Genomic DNA, 18208 nt, shown 5'->3' on the forward strand with positions numbered 1-18208 from the left:
CGGAGGGGTGGCCTCCACCTGCCGCAACTGGAGAAAGCCCGTGCAGCAGTGAAGACCCAACGCAGGCTGAGTAGTTGCAGTGTAAAGGCTTAGTTGCCCCGCGGCATGTGGGATCTTGGTTCCCCGACCAGGGATCAAACCCACATCCCCTGCGTTGGAAGCGGATTCTTAAGCACTGGACCACCAGGGAAGTCCCCATACTCGACCCTTTATCTAGCCTAAGAGCAAAATGTGCTTCTCTCGTATTTTGATCCCCTTCCTTTTCTTAAGAACATCAGTTAATCCTTCTGAGCTATATCCTTCTGAGCTATGTTCTCAGCTGACTTCATTCTTGTAACCTAGTAACATGTTTAAATGTCTCATCTTAAAAAAAATAAACTAAGAAATATAGGAACCCATCTCCCAACTCTGAATTCTCTTTTTTCTTGCCCTACACAGCTAAGGTTATTACAAATCATACACTCTCACCATCAGGGTTCTGCCTCCACCCCCTATTTGAAAGTGGCCCGACCTACTGATTGCTAATGATAATTGGCTGTAAAGTTTTAATTAACTTAATTGGCCTTTCCAGAGGCTTCGGTTCCTATTGACGCCTCTGGGTTTTTACTGTTTAACAAGGCTACCTTTAATTCGAAATTCTTGGGGCACCTGACTGCTACCATGAGCAACTACCCCCACATATTAAGCTTCATTAATTACTCATATCTTTCAGTGAATACACAACTGTAAATTTCTTTTTTTAAAACTCTAGTTTTTTGAATGCAGAATGAAGAGCACAGAGGTCTCTGGCTACCTATATATGAGGGAGTGGGGGAAGATAATGCATTACACCAATACTTATAACTACCACTGTCAGCTTCTACACTAAGCCCTTTTTTGTAAATGATTTACTCCTGACAAGAACCCTAATATATGCCACTATTACCCATTAGGAAATCAAGGCCTCAGAAGAATCTACGGTGAAATAAATGTTTTAGAAAGTTAATATAGCAGTAATAAACAAGATGTATTGGAAGATGAGAGAGAGGTAGTTAAGAAGTTCCAGGAGAAATTTAGGCCTAAGGCATACGATTGAGAAGACAGAATGACATTATAAAGATTAGGCAGATTTTGTAATGGCAGGATAGGAATTACAAGAGAAAAAAGGATTCAGGGCTTCCCTGGTGGTGCAGTGGTTAAGAATCCACCTGCCAATGCAGGGGATGTGGGTTTGATCCCTGGTCAGGGAACCAAGATCCCACGTGCCGCGGGGCAACTAAGCCTTCACGCTGCAACTACTGAGCCTGTGCTCTAGAGCCCGCGAGCCACAACTACTGAAGTCCACGGGCCTGGAGCCCGTGCTCCACAACAAGAGAAGCCACCGCAGTGAGAAGCCAGCAGGCCGGAACAAAGAGCAGCCCCCACTTGACGCAACTAGAGAAAGCCCGCACGCAGCAACGAAGACCCAACACAGCTAAAAAAAATAAAAAACAAACAAGGATTCAGAGTTTCTACCTGGACTGAATTGTGAACCAAGGACAATAGTAGGGACGTTGGGAAGGACTGGTTTGGCTAAGTGTTATTAAAAACACAAGCCTTACAAAGAGTTACTTACTAATAATATGCCTTAGGTATTATGAAGTGTTATAACAGCAAAGAAATCTAACAGAGGAGATTAGATGTCTCAGGTAAAATCTAGTAGCTCCTCCAAAGAGCTAAGAAAATAAATATTCTTAATTCCATTTAGGTTCATGTAAAGGTCTAACTTCAGATGAACTTTCTTGATGGAACGAAAATGCATGAGAGTTTTGAATAACACAGACTGAATTACTCACTGAAAGTACATTGACTATAAGTGATGGAATTTAAAGTGAATAAGTTAGGGTCAATTTTATGTTTGAACAGATAGGCACAAAATCTTATTACTTAAAATATTTTAATTTCTAAAAAAATTTAAACCATATTAAAAGTTAAATAATTTCATTGTACAGTACTTGATAATACATTTCAACAAACTGAAAAGTAAAAAAACCCACTAAATCAGTTTACTTTCCGAGTTTAATTACATACAAACTCTTCTGCTCCCCCAGGAGGATATAAAAATCGACAGTGAAAATGGAATATTTAAGTATAGCGTAAGATATTTGGCCAAAAGAATTTCTAAAACTAAATTTCACCTGCTAATACCCTATAGCTACCAGTATGCTTATAGTAGATAGGAATTTAAAACAAAACAAATCCAATTTGATCAAATCCACAATTAACTGAAGTTTTCCTTTTATTCAGTTTGAATAGAATAGCAGCCATTATTTTATCCAATACAGTAATGGTATCAACGGCACAAGAAATGATCTGCCTAGCTGTGCAAAACAAGAACAGTTATCTTCTGTTGAAAGGATGTGAGCTTTTCAAACTCAGTTCTTTTTCATTTGTGCCATAATTTCCAAATAAATAAACGGCTCCAGTTAATGTCTTATCAGTCCACTTCTCTATATGATTACATCTTCCATGAAGTCATCATATAGCCACTTATAGTTATCATCTTTGGAACACTCTATGGTTTCAAAAAGGTGCTGAAAGTCTTCAGGGTACATATCTATTACTCTCACATCTTTATTTTTTTTAATTTGCTTCAATATATGCATTGCATCAATTGGACTCAATGAACTGCAAAATAAATACAAAGTAAATGTGCTTAATTCTTTATCATAACAACTGTCAGTTAATATTGATAGAGGCGGCTTCTAAGCCCAATTTAAAATGCCTAACTTGTTATATATAATTAATCTTATTCCGTTTAATAGCCTGCCTATTATATATAGCTTTAACTACGTCTTTTCCTAAAGTTTCATGGCTTGCCTGTAATGAAAAGAGCTGATTTAGGCTTTAACGTGTTCTAATCAATTCTTAGGCAAAATTCTAGTTTAACATTGCCCTTAAAAATTCTTCTGCCTACCTTTCATCTTTTAATTCTCTTCGCAAAAATATTCTTAACTCCATTTAGGTTCATGTAAAAGGTTTTTTTTTTTTTTTTTTTTTTTGCGATACGCGGGCCTCTCACTGTTGTAGACCCTCCCGTTGCAGAGCACAGGCTCCTGTCGCGCAGGCCCAGCAGCCATGGCTCACGGGCCCAGCCGCTCCGCGGCATGTGGGATCCTCCCGGACCGGGGCACGAACCCGTGTTCCCTGCATTGGCAGGCGGACTCTCAACCACTGCGCCACCAGGGAAGCCACATGTAAAAGTTTAATAAGTACAAACAGCAGGAACTACTGTTTGTTTTCAGAAGAGGAAATAATTTTCACATTTTTATGTAACAATTACTGTGAATAAATTATAAAGCAGAAAACTGCCTTATTCTATTAGCCTAGCAAGAAACCACCAGTGAGCCTCTGACAATAACAAGTAAACAACTGTACTAAAATATTTTGGTGGAAAATATTTCCAATACTTTTTGACTGTGAATGGAATCTTGGGCACAGCTGTAAACATCCTTTCAAACCACAGGCTCTCCAAGGCAATTCTTAACACTTTAAACCACAGTTTATCATATGTATTCCTTAATTTCCTACACTCTTGATATTTTCATCCAAAATAGCCACTATCACAAGGTGACAAGAGGAAAAACAGATGATTTTTACTGGTCTACTGCCACTTTTAACATTTATTTTTACATAAATACTCTTTAATCATCAGCTCATTCAAAGTTATACATTAAATGATGATCAAATTAATTAAAATGATTATTTATTTTGCCCATCCTCTGATAGTACTTTGAATGACTATGGGCTGATGAGTACATGGTAAAATGCGTAACTTCCAGAACTGTACACCTCAGCCCTATGTAAAAATTATATAGATACAAAGCAGGCAGTAACAGTATAATTTTTATAAGGCTTTAGGTAGAAACATAGAATTTGATTCAGAGCAGGAGGACTAGGGTGGTATAATGATCTGTGCCTACTGTGGCTAGGCAACAGAACCACTAACTACAGGCAATGATAAGAGGTGGATGGTGGGTATGCTTCCACTAATGCCGGGGCAAGCAGCCAGTTCTTCATGTAGTTAAATTAATCCTGACAAAGATAAAACAAATTGTAGGCATCCCTCGTTGTTTTCTCAAAGAAGGAAAAAAAAAATTAAGCTCAGGAGATTATGTGGAAAATATATTTTCCTCAAAGTGTGTACTGGCGAGAATGAAGTATTTTGTAGAGACAAATAGATGAGTGAAAACATGGTACCTCACTGTTAATGAAGATATAAAAAATATTTTAAAAAAAGCTCTAACACGAAAGTACAATTTGCACATTAAGTTGCTACTTTTATATTTGCTTTTATTTTTCTTACTTACTGTAAATGGTCTATTAGCTTGGCACTGCGTTTCATAAAACACTGCCTTAACATGTGAAAAAACACATCATAGTTAAAAGGTGTTAAGGTTCCTGTAAATAAATTTCTATGAGGAGTCAGTTGAATAAAACACAGGTTTTGTTCTAATGATTCCTGCAGAGAAAGGAAAATAAAATGTGTTAGTCATAAAATATTGCCAGTGCAAGACACTGTTCACTTATGCATTCAAGCTACCTTTTGGAAGAGGCAATCACAATACACCCTGCGTGTCCCTATAGGTTCTTTTTGGATGTGACAAGAATGCAAGGCCCCAACTGCTCTTAACCTGGGCCATTCCACAGGGTTGTTTGCAGTGAGTCACCTTGGGGGATGAGATAATGTCTCTCTATAGACTGACATTAATGTTTGCTAAAGAGAGGTGGATTCCTCCAGCTCTATGCTCCTCAGCTGCAGTGCAAACCCACTGCATGCACACCACCCAACTGGGCAATATCACATTATTCCACAGGACACAGGAGTCTGTGTCTTTGCCCAGCACCCATGAAACAGTAACAGCTTATTAACCTGTAGCAGGGAAAAATGAAATCCTAAACATGACACTAGCATATGCTGAGTCTCTTCTGTATTTGAGGCATAACACCAAATCCTAAGCATAACAAAAATTATTGCCGGGCTTCCCTGGTGGCGCAGTGGTTGAGAGTCCGCCTGCCGATGCAGAGGACATGGGTTTAAGCCCCGGTCCGGGAAGATCCCACATGCCGCGGAGTGGCTAGGCCCGTGAGCCATGGCTGCTGAGCCTGCACGTCCGGAGCCTGTGCTCCGCAACGGGAGAGGCCACACAGCAGTGAGAGGCCCGCATACAGCAAAAAAAAAAAAAAAAAAAAAAAAAATTACTGCCTTATAATTTTTAATTGGATTTTAAAAAATATAGGGTTAGCAAACTATGATACATGGCCTGCCTGTTTCTGTATAATATGGAGCTCAGAAGAGTTTTTACATTTATAAAGGATTCTTAAAAAAACAAACAACAACAAACCCACAAAGAACATGGGACCTGCAAAGCATAAAATATTTACTCTGGCCCTTTACACAAAAAGTTTGCCAACCTGCTTTAGTATATAGCATTATACAGATTAAAATAAAAATTGTATGTGACTTGATGTAACATTAAGATGTTTTTTCCTCTAAAATTATTCCTCAGAACAGAGGGAGCCTTATGTTTGAGTTCTTAGGAAATCTCACATATTAGCTAGTAACCCCTTATTTACTTTATAATAAATACCTATGTATATACATATTTAAACATAAATACTGTTTGTGGAAGACATGTTGGCCAAAAAAAATTTCAATCAATTCTGGTTTCTAGTTTTGAATTCCTGTAGCTGAAGAAATTAGTAAAAAAGGAAGGCAATAAAATTTTAACATATTTAGCAATTATCAATTAGGGAGGGGAATAACCTCACAATTGATAGCATTATATGTTGTTGTTAACAAGTCTTTTGAAGGTGATTTTATTTTTTATTTATTTTTTAAAATATATTTATTTACAGTAGTTGTGGCTCACGGGCTCTAGAGCGCAGGCTCAGTAGTTGTGGCACACAGGCTTAGTTGCTCTGTAGCATGTGGGATCTTCCTGAACCAGGGCTCGAACCCCTGTCCCCTGAACTGGCAGGCAGATTCTTATCCACTGTGCCACCAGGGAAGTCCCTTGAAGGTGACTTCAAACAGCATCTTGTAAATAGATTTGGAGTTACAGATATAGGTTTACTTGATAAGTAGGGAAAAAACAACTTTCCTGATGTTCAATAAATGGTTATATGTAGCTTAGGAAAAAAGTTCCAGTGACAGCACAAAAACATGGCTTCAAAAAAGTATAAGCCTCAAACCACTTGGATGGAAATGAACATCCTGTGCTTTAAAAAACTGTTAAATATCTAAAAGCGCTTTTGTAACAATTATGAACACACCGACAACAGACATGAAATATCTGAATAAAATTTTCTCATAAAACATAACATTTGGTTATTTCATTTTCATCCCTAAAAGTTTATGCATTTATGTCGGCCAAAAAAATGTTTTACCTTTTGACACTGTCATTGAGAAAATGGGAAAGTGTCCTATATGCAGGGTTATTAATTTCAGGGTCATTTGGATAAATTCCTACTGGTATCAAGCCAAAATGTATTACCCCTATTCTGTTTTGTGAGGCTACATAAATTACGTTTATGGATAGTGAAACACAACTAAAATCACAACGATCACTGATTATTCTAAAATCAGAATATTTCTAAATTGATAATTTTCCTTTTTTCCTTTAGCGGCAAGAGTGAGAAAAAAACCAAAGTAGTAAGCAATGGGAAAGTCAGACTGAACTAATATGCTGAGATTAGGGAATCATCAGTATTTAATCCTGAAGTGGAACTTCTGAATTGAGTCCGAAAATTGTTTTTAAAACTTCAGCTACTTTATTACAACTTCACTATAAGTAGCCCTATATAATCTAAATGGAGGATCACTCTATAACATAATCACTTTGGTTCTTTATGAAGGGAAAAAATAAACAAAAATTAAAGCCCAACCCCTAGGGTAAGAAACAAGATGTACCTGTTAGTGAAATAAACCATTATAAGTAGTAATATTACATATCTGATTTATTAATAAGGTATAAAATCTTATTTTCAGTTTATCAAATTAGATGAATAATCATTTTAATATTCATGTCTTTTCCAAATTTGAGAGGTATCTTCATTTCAAAAGTTAAAAATAGAAGTCAGGGGCTTCCCTGGTGGTGCAGTGGTTAAGAATACACCTGCCAATACAGGGGACATGGGTTCGAGCCCTGGTCCAGGAAGATCCCACATGCCGCAACTAAGCCCGTGCACCACAACTGCTGAAGCCTGTGTGCCTAGAGCCTGTGCTCCGCAACAAGAGAAGCCACCGCAATGAGAAGCCCGCGCACAGCAACAAAGAGTAGCCCCCGCTTACCACAACTAGAGAAAGCCCGCATGCAGCAATGAAGACCCAACGCAGCCAAAAATAAATAAATAAATTTATATATATAAAAGAAGTCAGAATCTGTGTTTAAGCCTATTACTCTGCTAGCATTCATTGTATAAACAGCTGAAAATTTTAACTCCCTTCCAAAATAATTTGAATATATTAAAATCAATAAGGTATGTTTAAAAAATTTTCTAGATATTCTAAAATTAAAAATTTAAATAAATACAGCATACTAGATAATGTAAAAGAAAACAAAGACTGTTACGTTAGAGGAAAAAGGGGAAAAGTATTCATTCATTCTTACCCTATGCTTTTGCTTTGCCAGCTGCCCATTTGCGGTATATGTGCCAAATGATAAGCAAGACTCCTTGAGTGAAGATAAACAAAAAGAAAACATTTCTTTCAGTTCTCTTCGTGCAAAGTGCCCCACATTATTACTACCTTTAAAATTGTCTTTCCGGGGCTTCCCTGGTGGCGCAGTGGTTGAGAGTCCGCCTGCCGATGCAGGGGACACGGGTTCGTGCCCCGATCCCGGAAGATCCCACATGCCGCGGAGCGGCTGGGCCCGCGAGCCATGGCCGCGGAGCCTGTGTGTCCGGAGCCTGTGCTCCGCAACGGGAGAGGCCACAGCAGTGAGAGGCCCGCGTACAGCAAAAAAAAAAAAAAAAAAAAAAAATTGTCTTTCCTAAACATAATGAATTAAAGCCAAGTCTCCAGTCTAACTGAATGTAACAAAAACAACGTGTGACAGTTAAATCATATACATTTCTCTTCTCTCTCATTTTTTTTAGTTAAAGAAAAGGGGAGTCAAAGGTCTAGCCAAATACTGCTAACTCTATTACTTGCTTAGATAAAAGAGAGTTGCCCTTAATATAATTATGCAGATACATTCTAAAGTTATTTTTAGTAGCCAGCATATTACAGTCACAATCAGTTTAGGGGCTATCAGATCAATTATGGGGATGTTTTTGCCCTACCTTAGTGGAAAAACCACTGATATGAATATACTGGGACACAGACAAAGAAACTTGTGTCAATTTTTAAAAGGATCATTACTTCCTTGTATCTAACTTTTGTACATACAATTTTGTACGTGAAGCAATTTTAAAAGATGACCCAACTGAAAAATTATTGTGTGTGTGTGTGTGTGTGTGTGTGTGCGTGTATATATATATATATATAAATATATATACACACATTAAATTCCAAAATAACAGCATTTGACACAGACTGAAAAGACTAAAACTTATAATATTGGATGTAAGGTCAGAAACAATAATTTGTACTAATTGCAGTGGCAACTGACGTAGAGTGAAAAATGCAATTGTTGCTCATCTGTGAAACTCCCAGCAGTTCCAGGAATGTCACTAGGTGGAGGAAGGCAAAGCAGCAGCAACAGCGGGCACTGCAGCTTCTCCCCACACTTGGTCTATCCACAGCAGTTTAGGGCACTGCAGTGGGCACAGAGAAGACCTCACTCCCATCTACCAAACCCACAGGAGAGGAAGACCTGTAAGACCTTGGAAATTGAATTCAACAACGGACCATCCAGTAGTAGATATGTAATGGACAAATGTTAAAAATGCTGGGTCCAGAAAGACCTCTCCTTTCTGGAGGTTAATAAATGGCAAAACTCAACACAGGGCTTTTGAAAACAAATACTGCAGAAAAAGAAAACTATCCTGAAAGCTGAAGTCCTCAGAGGGCCTTCTATGAAGAAACTAGCCAAAAGCCAGGAAGAAAGAAGCCTGTGCTCCGCAATGGGAGCGGCCACAACAGTGAGAGGCCCGCGTACCGCAAAAAAAAAGAAAGGATTTTAGGGAAACCAAGAACTACAGTACCAAGATTACAATATGTAGTATAGGCAGAAAGCAGGGTCAGTGCCATGAAGGCTAAATGTGAAAAAGACTTCTGGGAATACAGAAAAAGGATGAGAGTATGACAGATACGAAAGACAAGGAACAGAGAGAGCCAACCTAAGAACCTGATACGTTCTGGAGGAAAAAAACCAGAATCGGAACAAAAGCTAAAATCAAATGAGATAACGTTCTAACAACTAAGTATACACTGAAGGTCTTAATGTGTTCCTGGACAAAAGCAATAAAGAGACTACATAGAGAAACACTCTTTTAAAATTAAACCAATACATCCTTGGAAGAACAAGGGCTCATAAAATATACCAACATAGGGCTTCCCTGGTGGCGCAGTGGTTGAGAGTCCGCCTGCCGATGCAGGGGACACGGGTTCGTGCCCCAGTCTGAGAAGATCCCACATGCCGCGGAGCGGCTGGGCCCGTAAGCCATGGCCGCTGGGCCTGCGCATCCGGAGCCTGTGCTCCACAGCGGGAGAGGCCACAACAGTGAGAGGCCCGCGTACAGCAAAAACAAACAAACAAACATATTCCTTATAAAAACAATTATATATATACTCTACTAAAATAAAAAAAAGAGAATGGGTAAATTATGGTATGAAAGAAATGGTATTTATTATTTTTTTCTTATGCTTTTAGGCCTCTATTAAAAATGGCAGCCACACACACACACACAAAATGGTAGACACCAGTCACATGTGGCTACTGAACATGTGAAATGTGTCCAGTCTGAATTGGTTTTAAGTGTAAAATATACAATGGATTTTTAGTACACAAAAAAGAATGTAAATTATGTAATAACTAATTTAAAAATATTACACACTGAAATAACATTTTGAATTGAGAAGATTCAATAAAACATAACATTAAAATTAATTTCACCTGTTTCTTTTTTACTTTTCATGACCTGGCTACTAAAAAAAATGTAGAACTACATATGTGGCTTGTATTGTCTTCCTATTAGACAACTCTGATCTTGCCTAAGGAAATAAACTAAAAAGGGGAATGCTCTATAATGAGGTATTAAATAGTCATTAAAATTTAAGAAAAATGTTTAGATAGAAGGGAAAAAAATCTTATAATTAACTACTAGCTATTAAATGAAAAAATAATATAATCTCCTCTACACAAAAAAGAAAAATAAAACAGGAAAAATAAGACTAAAATTATGCCACAAATATCAATAGTGACCTCTGGGTGGTAGAACTGTAGTGATGATTTTTTAAATTCTTTTCTTTCTTTAACATGTCTCACATTTTTATAATGAGAATATATTAGTTTTATAATGAGAGAAATATATAAATATTTGTGACAGAAAAACATCAGTACAGTGCTCTATTATCTTAAACACTTGGGAAAAATAATAAAATTAATCTGGTCACAGAAATACAGCCTCTTTGAAAAACCATGAAGTTCTTTGTTGAAATTTAGAAGGATTTTACTCACTGTATGCAGGAGCTTAATCCCACAAGCTATTTGACAGAGCACACTTAATGCTTGATACAAGCCTGGATTTTGGGGATTTGCCATTATTTTCTAGTAAAAGGAAAACAGAAGTTACATGTTATACATAGCTATAGCTAATCAGTCAAAATCATATGTCAGATCTTAATACCTTAATGATATCTAGAAATGAAAGAAAATTAGAATTAAATGCAGAATCTTAACCATTTCAAAGAAGAGAAAGTCTTCTTAAACTTTCATATTGAAATATATCATCATGTATACTTCAAATATAATGTATTTGAGACTGATTTCCTTTAACCATATCACCTATCAGGGCAAATTCTCATTAAACAAAAAATGACACTGAAGTCTATCATTACTGTGGTGAAGGGTAAGTGTGATAGAAACGTGCATTAGCTGGGCTATTAAATTTTGAGTCAAGAATTACTTAGGCTGACACTTGAGGATCAGAGGTACCTCACTGAATGAAAGGGCACTACAGAGAGAGAAAACCAAATGTGAAAAGGTCCATGGTAAAAGAAACATTAGAAGATTCTACTAGTAGCAAGATGAAACCTGACGAAGCATTTCCTATTTCTCTTCCTTTCATTCCTTCATGTATGCACACAGCCTCAAGGTTCTGAGTCCCCTACTCTCTTCCAGGGACAGTCACTATTTACTTACTATTTGGATCTTAGTAGGTAAGCAAATCATCCTTTCATCTCTTGCTTTCATCTCCCACTGCCCCCCCATCTCAACCCATAGTTCTCTTATATACAAATAAGTATTTCCAGTTATCTTGGATTATAAGATTAATAACATGAAGCATTCTGGGCAGCAAAGAAACATAACTCTTAAGGACTTCAGGAAGCCCTTTGATTTCAAAGAATAAAAAGTCTAAAACCCTATGTTCACTACAGCATTATTCACAACAGCCGAGAAAGGTATATAACCTCAGTGTCCACTGGTAGATGAATGGATAAAGAAGATGTATATGTTTTACATATACATATATACACACACATATAACTCAGCCATAAAAATGAATGAAATCTTGCCATTTTTGCAACATGGATAGATCTAGAGAGTATTATGCTATGTAAAATAAGTCAGACAAAGGAAGATAAATACTATATGATTTCACCTATATGTGGAATCTAAAAAATAAAACAAATGAACAAACATAAAAACAGAAACAGAGTCACAGATAGAGACGACAGAAGGCTGCTAGAGATGAGGGGGTGGGGGAATAAGTGAAACAGATGACAGAGATTATGAGGCCCACTCTTCTAGTTACAAAATAAATGAATCAGGGGGATGAAATGTACAGTGTGGGAAAATATAGTCAATAATAATATAATATCTTTGTATGATGATAGATGGTAATATATAGACATCTGCCATCATTTTGTAATATATAGACATATCAAATCACCATGTTGTATAGCAGGAACTAACACAATGTTTAGGTCAATTATATTTCAAAAAACAAACTCATAGAAAAAAAATCACATTTGTGGTTGCCAGAGGCAGGGGTGGAGGGGAGAGGGAATAGAATGAATGTGGTCAAAAGGTACAAACGTCCAGTTATGTAGTGTATAACTACATAATTAACACTGTGGTATGTTACATATGAAAGTCGTTAGAGAGTAAATCCTAAGAGTTCTCATCACAAGAAGAAATATTTTTTAATTTTTTATCTATGAGATGATGGATGTTCACCACACTTATTATGGCAATCATTTCATGATGTATGTAAGTCAAAACATTGTACTATATAACTTAAACTTATACAGTGCAACATGTCAATTATATCCACTGACGGAAACGGATAAACAAAAGGTGGTGGGGTGGTGTCTAATTATATAATGCAATATTATTCAGCCTTAACAAGGAATGACATTCTGACACATGCTACAACTTGGATGAACCCTAAAGACAGTATGCTAAGTGAAATAAGCCAGACACAAAGTGGAATACTGTATGATTCCATTTACATGAGGTACATAAAATAGTCAAATTCATAGAAACAGAAAATAAAACAGTGGTTACCAGGGGCACAGGGCAGGGGGGGAGATGGGGAATTAATGTTTAATGGGTACAGAGTTTCAGTATGGAATGATGAAAAAGTTCTGAGAAGAGATGGATGGTAATAATAGTTGTACCACAATGTGAATGTACTTAATGCCACTGAACTGTACACTTAAAATAGTTAAAATGATAAAATTTATGTTATATATATTTTATCACACAAAAAACCTTTTAAAAAATAATACCTAAAGAATGCTCTATAGAAATTTAAAAACAACCTTAGTACTCTCAAATGTCATGAGCCCAAATTAAAATCACACAGATTAAGACTACTTTGAGAAAAATCGCAGAACATTTAAAACAAAAAATTAGGTACTTGTTAATAACCTACCCGGCATTCCTTTTCAGTAATAAACAAATTTAGTTCTACTCGTCCATATTTATATACAGAAGTACAGGAATATAGGTCATGTAAAAGTTTCCAAAGTGCACTTCTCTCATTTTTAGGTGGTAAGATCCCAATTGCTTTTAAAGGGGTACCTGTTAAGAATACAAGCAAAAATATTTAAATAAATTCTTAACACTTTTTTCCTATGACCATATTTTACTGAGTCAAATTAGGTTAACAAACTATATTACTTTAAGGTTATTTCGATCAAAACTAAGCCTTAGCATCTTTCCTTGATCTGGAACTTGGCTTCCACAAAACTGCTGATTGTATCTAGGTGAGGGAAAAGCCATATTCAACTTAAGAGCAACCACCCATAAACTGTGTAATATAAACATTTACACAAATCTCAACAAACCTGGTGTACTGCTAGAGAAAGCTGACAAATTGTAAGTTACTTGCTTTACTGAATGACAAAAATCACCTTTTGACCAAGGCTGTGCTTCTATTCCCAAATACTGAAAAAGCATATCTGAAGTCATAACGGGAGGTGTTAGTATTCCACGACTTCTAGGATCCAGTTTAAAGAAGTCACAGTAGACCACTTCTAGTCTTCCATTCACCTTTTTTCCTAAAGACTAAAGAGAGACAGAGAGAACATGTTTAGAAATTTCAGTGTTAGGCAGACCTTGTAACAATTCCAAGATCTACTTCAAAAAGTAGTTCTTATAAAAAATATTGCTATCTCAATAAAGAGGCAAAGAAAACATTACTAACATACCCTAAAATATAACAGTTAATAGAAATCAATTAATGTCTGAAAAGTGAATACAATATTACCAAGAAAAAGCCCCCAAAATAGAAACCTTCAACAAATTATTACATATTCTTTTACTTTCTTTACTTTATCTAAATGGCTTCTGTTATTCAGAGCTGTGATTCATCTGCTAGTCATGGGAAGATGTTTTAACAGAAAATAACAATAAAAATATTAAAGTGAAAGGCAGATAGATTCAAGAGAGCAATCCTTTTTTCCAGAACAGTTTAGTTAGTCCTTCACCAAATGAACTTAGCTCACTCTGTAGTTAGTTTAGTTAGTCCTTCACCAAATGAACTTGTAGCTCACTGTGTAGGTCACTGTCCATTTTCCTCTTAATTGTTCATTTACTTTTCTTAAAGACAGAGCCAACTATAGAACGAAAGCTCCCTGCACACTAGAAGATGTCCAATATACCTCAATCTTTTTACTGCCCTGATGTGCTCACCTGGCAGTAGTGCTGGAGAACTTACTAGTGAGAGGAAGTGTTAGCTATAGACCCTACAAACTTAATTTGAAGTTACAAAAAATCAAATAGAAGAGAGCAATGTTTTGATGTGCACACTGAGGTTTTCATGCACAGAAAATTCTACTGGTATTTATCAAGGTTTCAGTGAATTTGCAATTTAAAGTTATGAGTTAAAAAACCTAAGTTTTCTTAACCGTTTGAATTCAACCTATAAATACGGCTCTATTCCTAAATTTAGTAAATTTTAATGATTACTTTCAAGGGGACCCTTGAAAAAAACTAGTGAAAGGAACAGACTGGAGGTAGAAACCATATATTTTTGGTTATGCTAATTTTGAGATGCCTATTAGGTTATTAAAGTGGAGATGCAAGTAGGAAGTTATAGACCTGAATACTGAAGTCCAGGGTGAAGACATAAATGTGCTGAAATAAGACACAGTTTACCACAAAAGCTGATGTCTCTTCATCTGAACACATACAGATATTTCTGCAGCAACAGTCTTCACAATTCAAATGAGATATATCACGATTTATTATTATTTTGGTTTTTTAAAAGATATTTTATCTTTTTTTAAAAATTGAAGTATAGTTGATTACAATATTGTGATGATTCATTATTACAGAACACAATTGGCAACATGTGTATCTCTAGCACATCCAGATAGGAAAACAAACTGTTCCTGCTTGAAACACTGTTAATGTGAAGTCCCAGGAATTTTATCAGGGAAATGGAGTAGGGGAGAGAGGGATTTTTTTAAAATAATTAACTAACTAATTAATTAATTAATTAATTTTTGGCTGTGTTGGGTCTTCATTGCTACGCGCGGGCTTTCCCTAGTTGCAGCGAGCAGGGGCTACTCTTCGTTGTGGTGTGCAGGCTTCTCATTGTGGTGGCTTCTCTTGTTGCAGAGCATGGGCTCTAGGCACGTGGGCTCAGTAGCTGTGGCTCGCAGGCTCTAGAGTGCAGGCTCATCCATTGTGGTGCATGGGCTTAGTTGCTCCACGGCGTAGGGATCTTTCTGGACTAGGGATTGAATGTGTGTCCCCTGCACTGGCAGGTGGATTCTTATCCACTGCACCACCAAGGAAGTCCATGAGATTTTAAATTTAGATAAAAATCCAGAGTCAAGCATTATCCTTGAAAATAATTTTAGTTCTTAGGAGCAAAACTGTGAGCCTTTGGGTGGCTAGAAGCACTGTCTGCTGAGAGCACCACTTCAAGGCCCTGATTCTGGGCTGCAAAGATTCTATATAAATGAATACTTCTCTTTTATTCTTGCAAATATACATGAATTCACACAAAACTTTGAATGGCTTTTCACTTTACAATGAGTGAAAGAACGTGTACTAATGGCTGAGCTCAAGTTAGTGTTGGGGGGCAGGGGGGAATAGGGAGTTAGACGCTTAAATTTTGTGCTTACATTAACAGCTTCAGAAACATTTTATGACTGATATTCCTGTAAGAAATACTGTGAGGAATTCTCTAGTCCCTAGTCACTCTATTTCACTGATTCAACTGTTTTTAAATTGAGACTACTGTTATCTTGATCTTATAGAAAAGCAACCATTGTGTTACAGGATAACAAACTGTAAACAGAAGGACATTTTAATACCACCTTAATTATTTTGTGAACATGTAGATTAATCTTCAAAAGTACCCCCCCTTTAAAGGCCAAGATAAGAGCTATCTTGTTTTTAATTTCAGGGTCGATATTACAGATGGCTATGTTTACTAAATCACATTTCATGATCTTGAATCTTTGAATAATTTTATGGGTTCTTTTTCTCTTCATGTTTTTGGAATTCCAGCAGATTTAACATCAATTAAATAATCTGAATTCAAAAACCTTGAATTTTTTCAGTTGTAGAAAAACAACCATCTAATGTGACAGTTATATTTTAAAAAGCAGGATTTTGTATACATTTTCATCATTTTTTGTTGTCATCTTGCACTTTCAGATAACACTATTTTACATGGTTTCAGGAAGTTGGCACAGAGAAATATAAGTTTCCTGAATTGAATCAAAAGATTTATAAAGGAGGGAAGGAGAGAAAGAGAACAACAAAGAGGCTGGCAATGATGCAAGGAGTTTCCACTTTACTGTTATGTGAACTTGTCAGCTATACATGAAGCCAAACTCACTAAAAAATCCATTTGGATAATGCCTTTACTCCATGCAATTTATTCTGAATACACCAAACTTTTCTTGCCTCTGAAACTCTAAGTCCAGAGTTAACACAGTTCCATTAACCTAATCTTAGCATTCCTATTAGATTCTAAGCTCACTTATCCCCTTCTAAGAAAGAAGAGGCACAGCATAGCCTGTTAGTATGAGGAAACAAGCCTAGAGATACCAGTTATACATTTTGTTCAGTCACCCATCTGTAGCAGAGCTAGAACCAGAAAAAAAGTCTCTGAATCCATCTTTCAGTCATTCAACAATCACTGATACTTACTGTGTTCTAGTCACTGGGCTAACAAGATAGCCCCTAAAAGTGATTGTTTAAAAATAAACTGTGTGCTTAATTTTACTTCCTTAAACCACTCAAAGGTAGCTGATTGAAAATAAATTATTTTTAGAAACAAAAATATACCTTCAATTGCGGAATAAAAGTCTTGTCACTTTCAAGGGCAATCACTTTGGCACCACTTTCAAGCAATGCTCGCGTCAGGATTCCAGGACCTAGTGTATTAACAGAACGAAAAGTTTATTTGCAAAAGAAACAACATAATCTTTTTCAATATTAAAGAAATTAGATGTTTTACCTGTATGATATAATTTTAATTCTCACAACATTCCCAAAGTGGATATTACACTCCTGATTTACATATAAGGAAACTGCGGATTAGATACAGTCTTGACTCCACCATCACAACTGGAACGTGGTGCTGCCTGGCTTTGAATCCATTCCGTCAAAGACTGCAAAACCTGCGCTCTTTACAATGTTTCACTACCTCTCAAGAAAAAACAAACAAACAAACAAAAAAGTTGCCTCTAGCTTACCACTTACTCATAGACTCTCTGGATACTTTATCATCAAAGATATTGCCAAACCTAAACAGAACTGACTCCCCATGACAGGAAATGGTGCTTAAAAAAATTATTTTTCAAGAAGTCTATAAATCTTGTGTTCCCGGCATCCTGCTGCTGTCTATAGAAGATGCACGAAAGGTTAGGATAAAAGTTCTTTTGGGAAGATGGTGAAATCTAAGAGCATGTTTTATCAAAATATTTTGTAAAGTGCAAACTGCTACAGAAATACCTTGTGGAGTGATGATTAACACAGGCCATATAAGGTGCTTAAAGGAAGAGGCCATGTTTTACACAGTCTGCAGAAGTGAACATTCAAGAAAATGAAGTCCACGAGGGTCTCACCTGGATTGCACTCCAGGAATAGCTGGCAAGATTTTCGTTTTCCCCGTAGGATCCGCACCAAGGTCTCAGCCACTCTCGGGCTGGTTATGTACCGCTTGGTCTCTGAGCGGCATCTGTGAACACGCGAGGACGATTTTCCGAATCCCACACTGGGCATCAGGTGCGGGTAGTAGTCAGACAAGCCACGGCGGTTCCCCGCCGGGACGTCCATCAGCCTCACCGCTCCCGACTTCAAAATGCAAAAGCGCCCAGTGCGGGTCAAGGCTGACAGCGTCAGCAGCGAGGGAAGTCCCACCCCTGGGACCCACATTCTCACCCTCTAAGGCTTGTCCCAGTGGTCGTCACATCGTCGACGAACTCCATACAGGGAAGCCCACGTGCTACAACTCCCTGCCCCGGGTCTAGGCCGGCGGAAGTAAACACTCCAAACCTTGCGTGCAAACGACCTCTCCAGCTTGCCTTTGCCGTCACTTCCGTTTCCGT

At 37.1% G+C, this 18208-nt stretch overlaps 1 protein-coding gene across 3 annotated transcripts; it reads right to left on the reverse strand.

The window, feature by feature from the left end:
- Window positions 1-2019: 2019 nt before the first annotated feature.
- TFB2M (transcription factor B2, mitochondrial) lies at window positions 2020-18186 on the reverse strand. Of its 3 annotated transcripts, XM_081226194.1 has the most exons (9): window positions 18042-18186; window positions 17726-17838; window positions 16944-17032; window positions 13547-13700; window positions 13066-13214; window positions 10644-10733; window positions 7632-7694; window positions 4329-4480; window positions 2020-2646 (listed from the first exon to the last, which is right to left on the reverse strand). In XM_081226194.1, the coding sequence occupies exons 1-9, from the start codon at window positions 18086-18088 to the stop codon at window positions 2469-2471; spliced, it is 1035 nt and encodes a 344-aa protein (XP_081082320.1). In that variant the 5' UTR covers window positions 18089-18186; the 3' UTR covers window positions 2020-2468. The 3 variants fall into 3 exon arrangements, with proteins under 3 accessions (XP_081082320.1, XP_081082318.1, XP_081082319.1); XM_081226192.1 differs by having other exon boundaries at window positions 17726-18155; XM_081226193.1 differs by lacking the exon at window positions 10644-10733 and having other exon boundaries at window positions 17726-18155.
- Window positions 18187-18208: the final 22 nt, after the last annotated feature.

The sequence above is a fragment of the Mesoplodon bidens genome (genome assembly GCF_964165515.1).
Source record: "Mesoplodon bidens genome assembly, chromosome: 2".
Lineage (NCBI taxonomy): Eukaryota > Metazoa > Chordata > Mammalia > Artiodactyla > Ziphiidae > Mesoplodon > Mesoplodon bidens.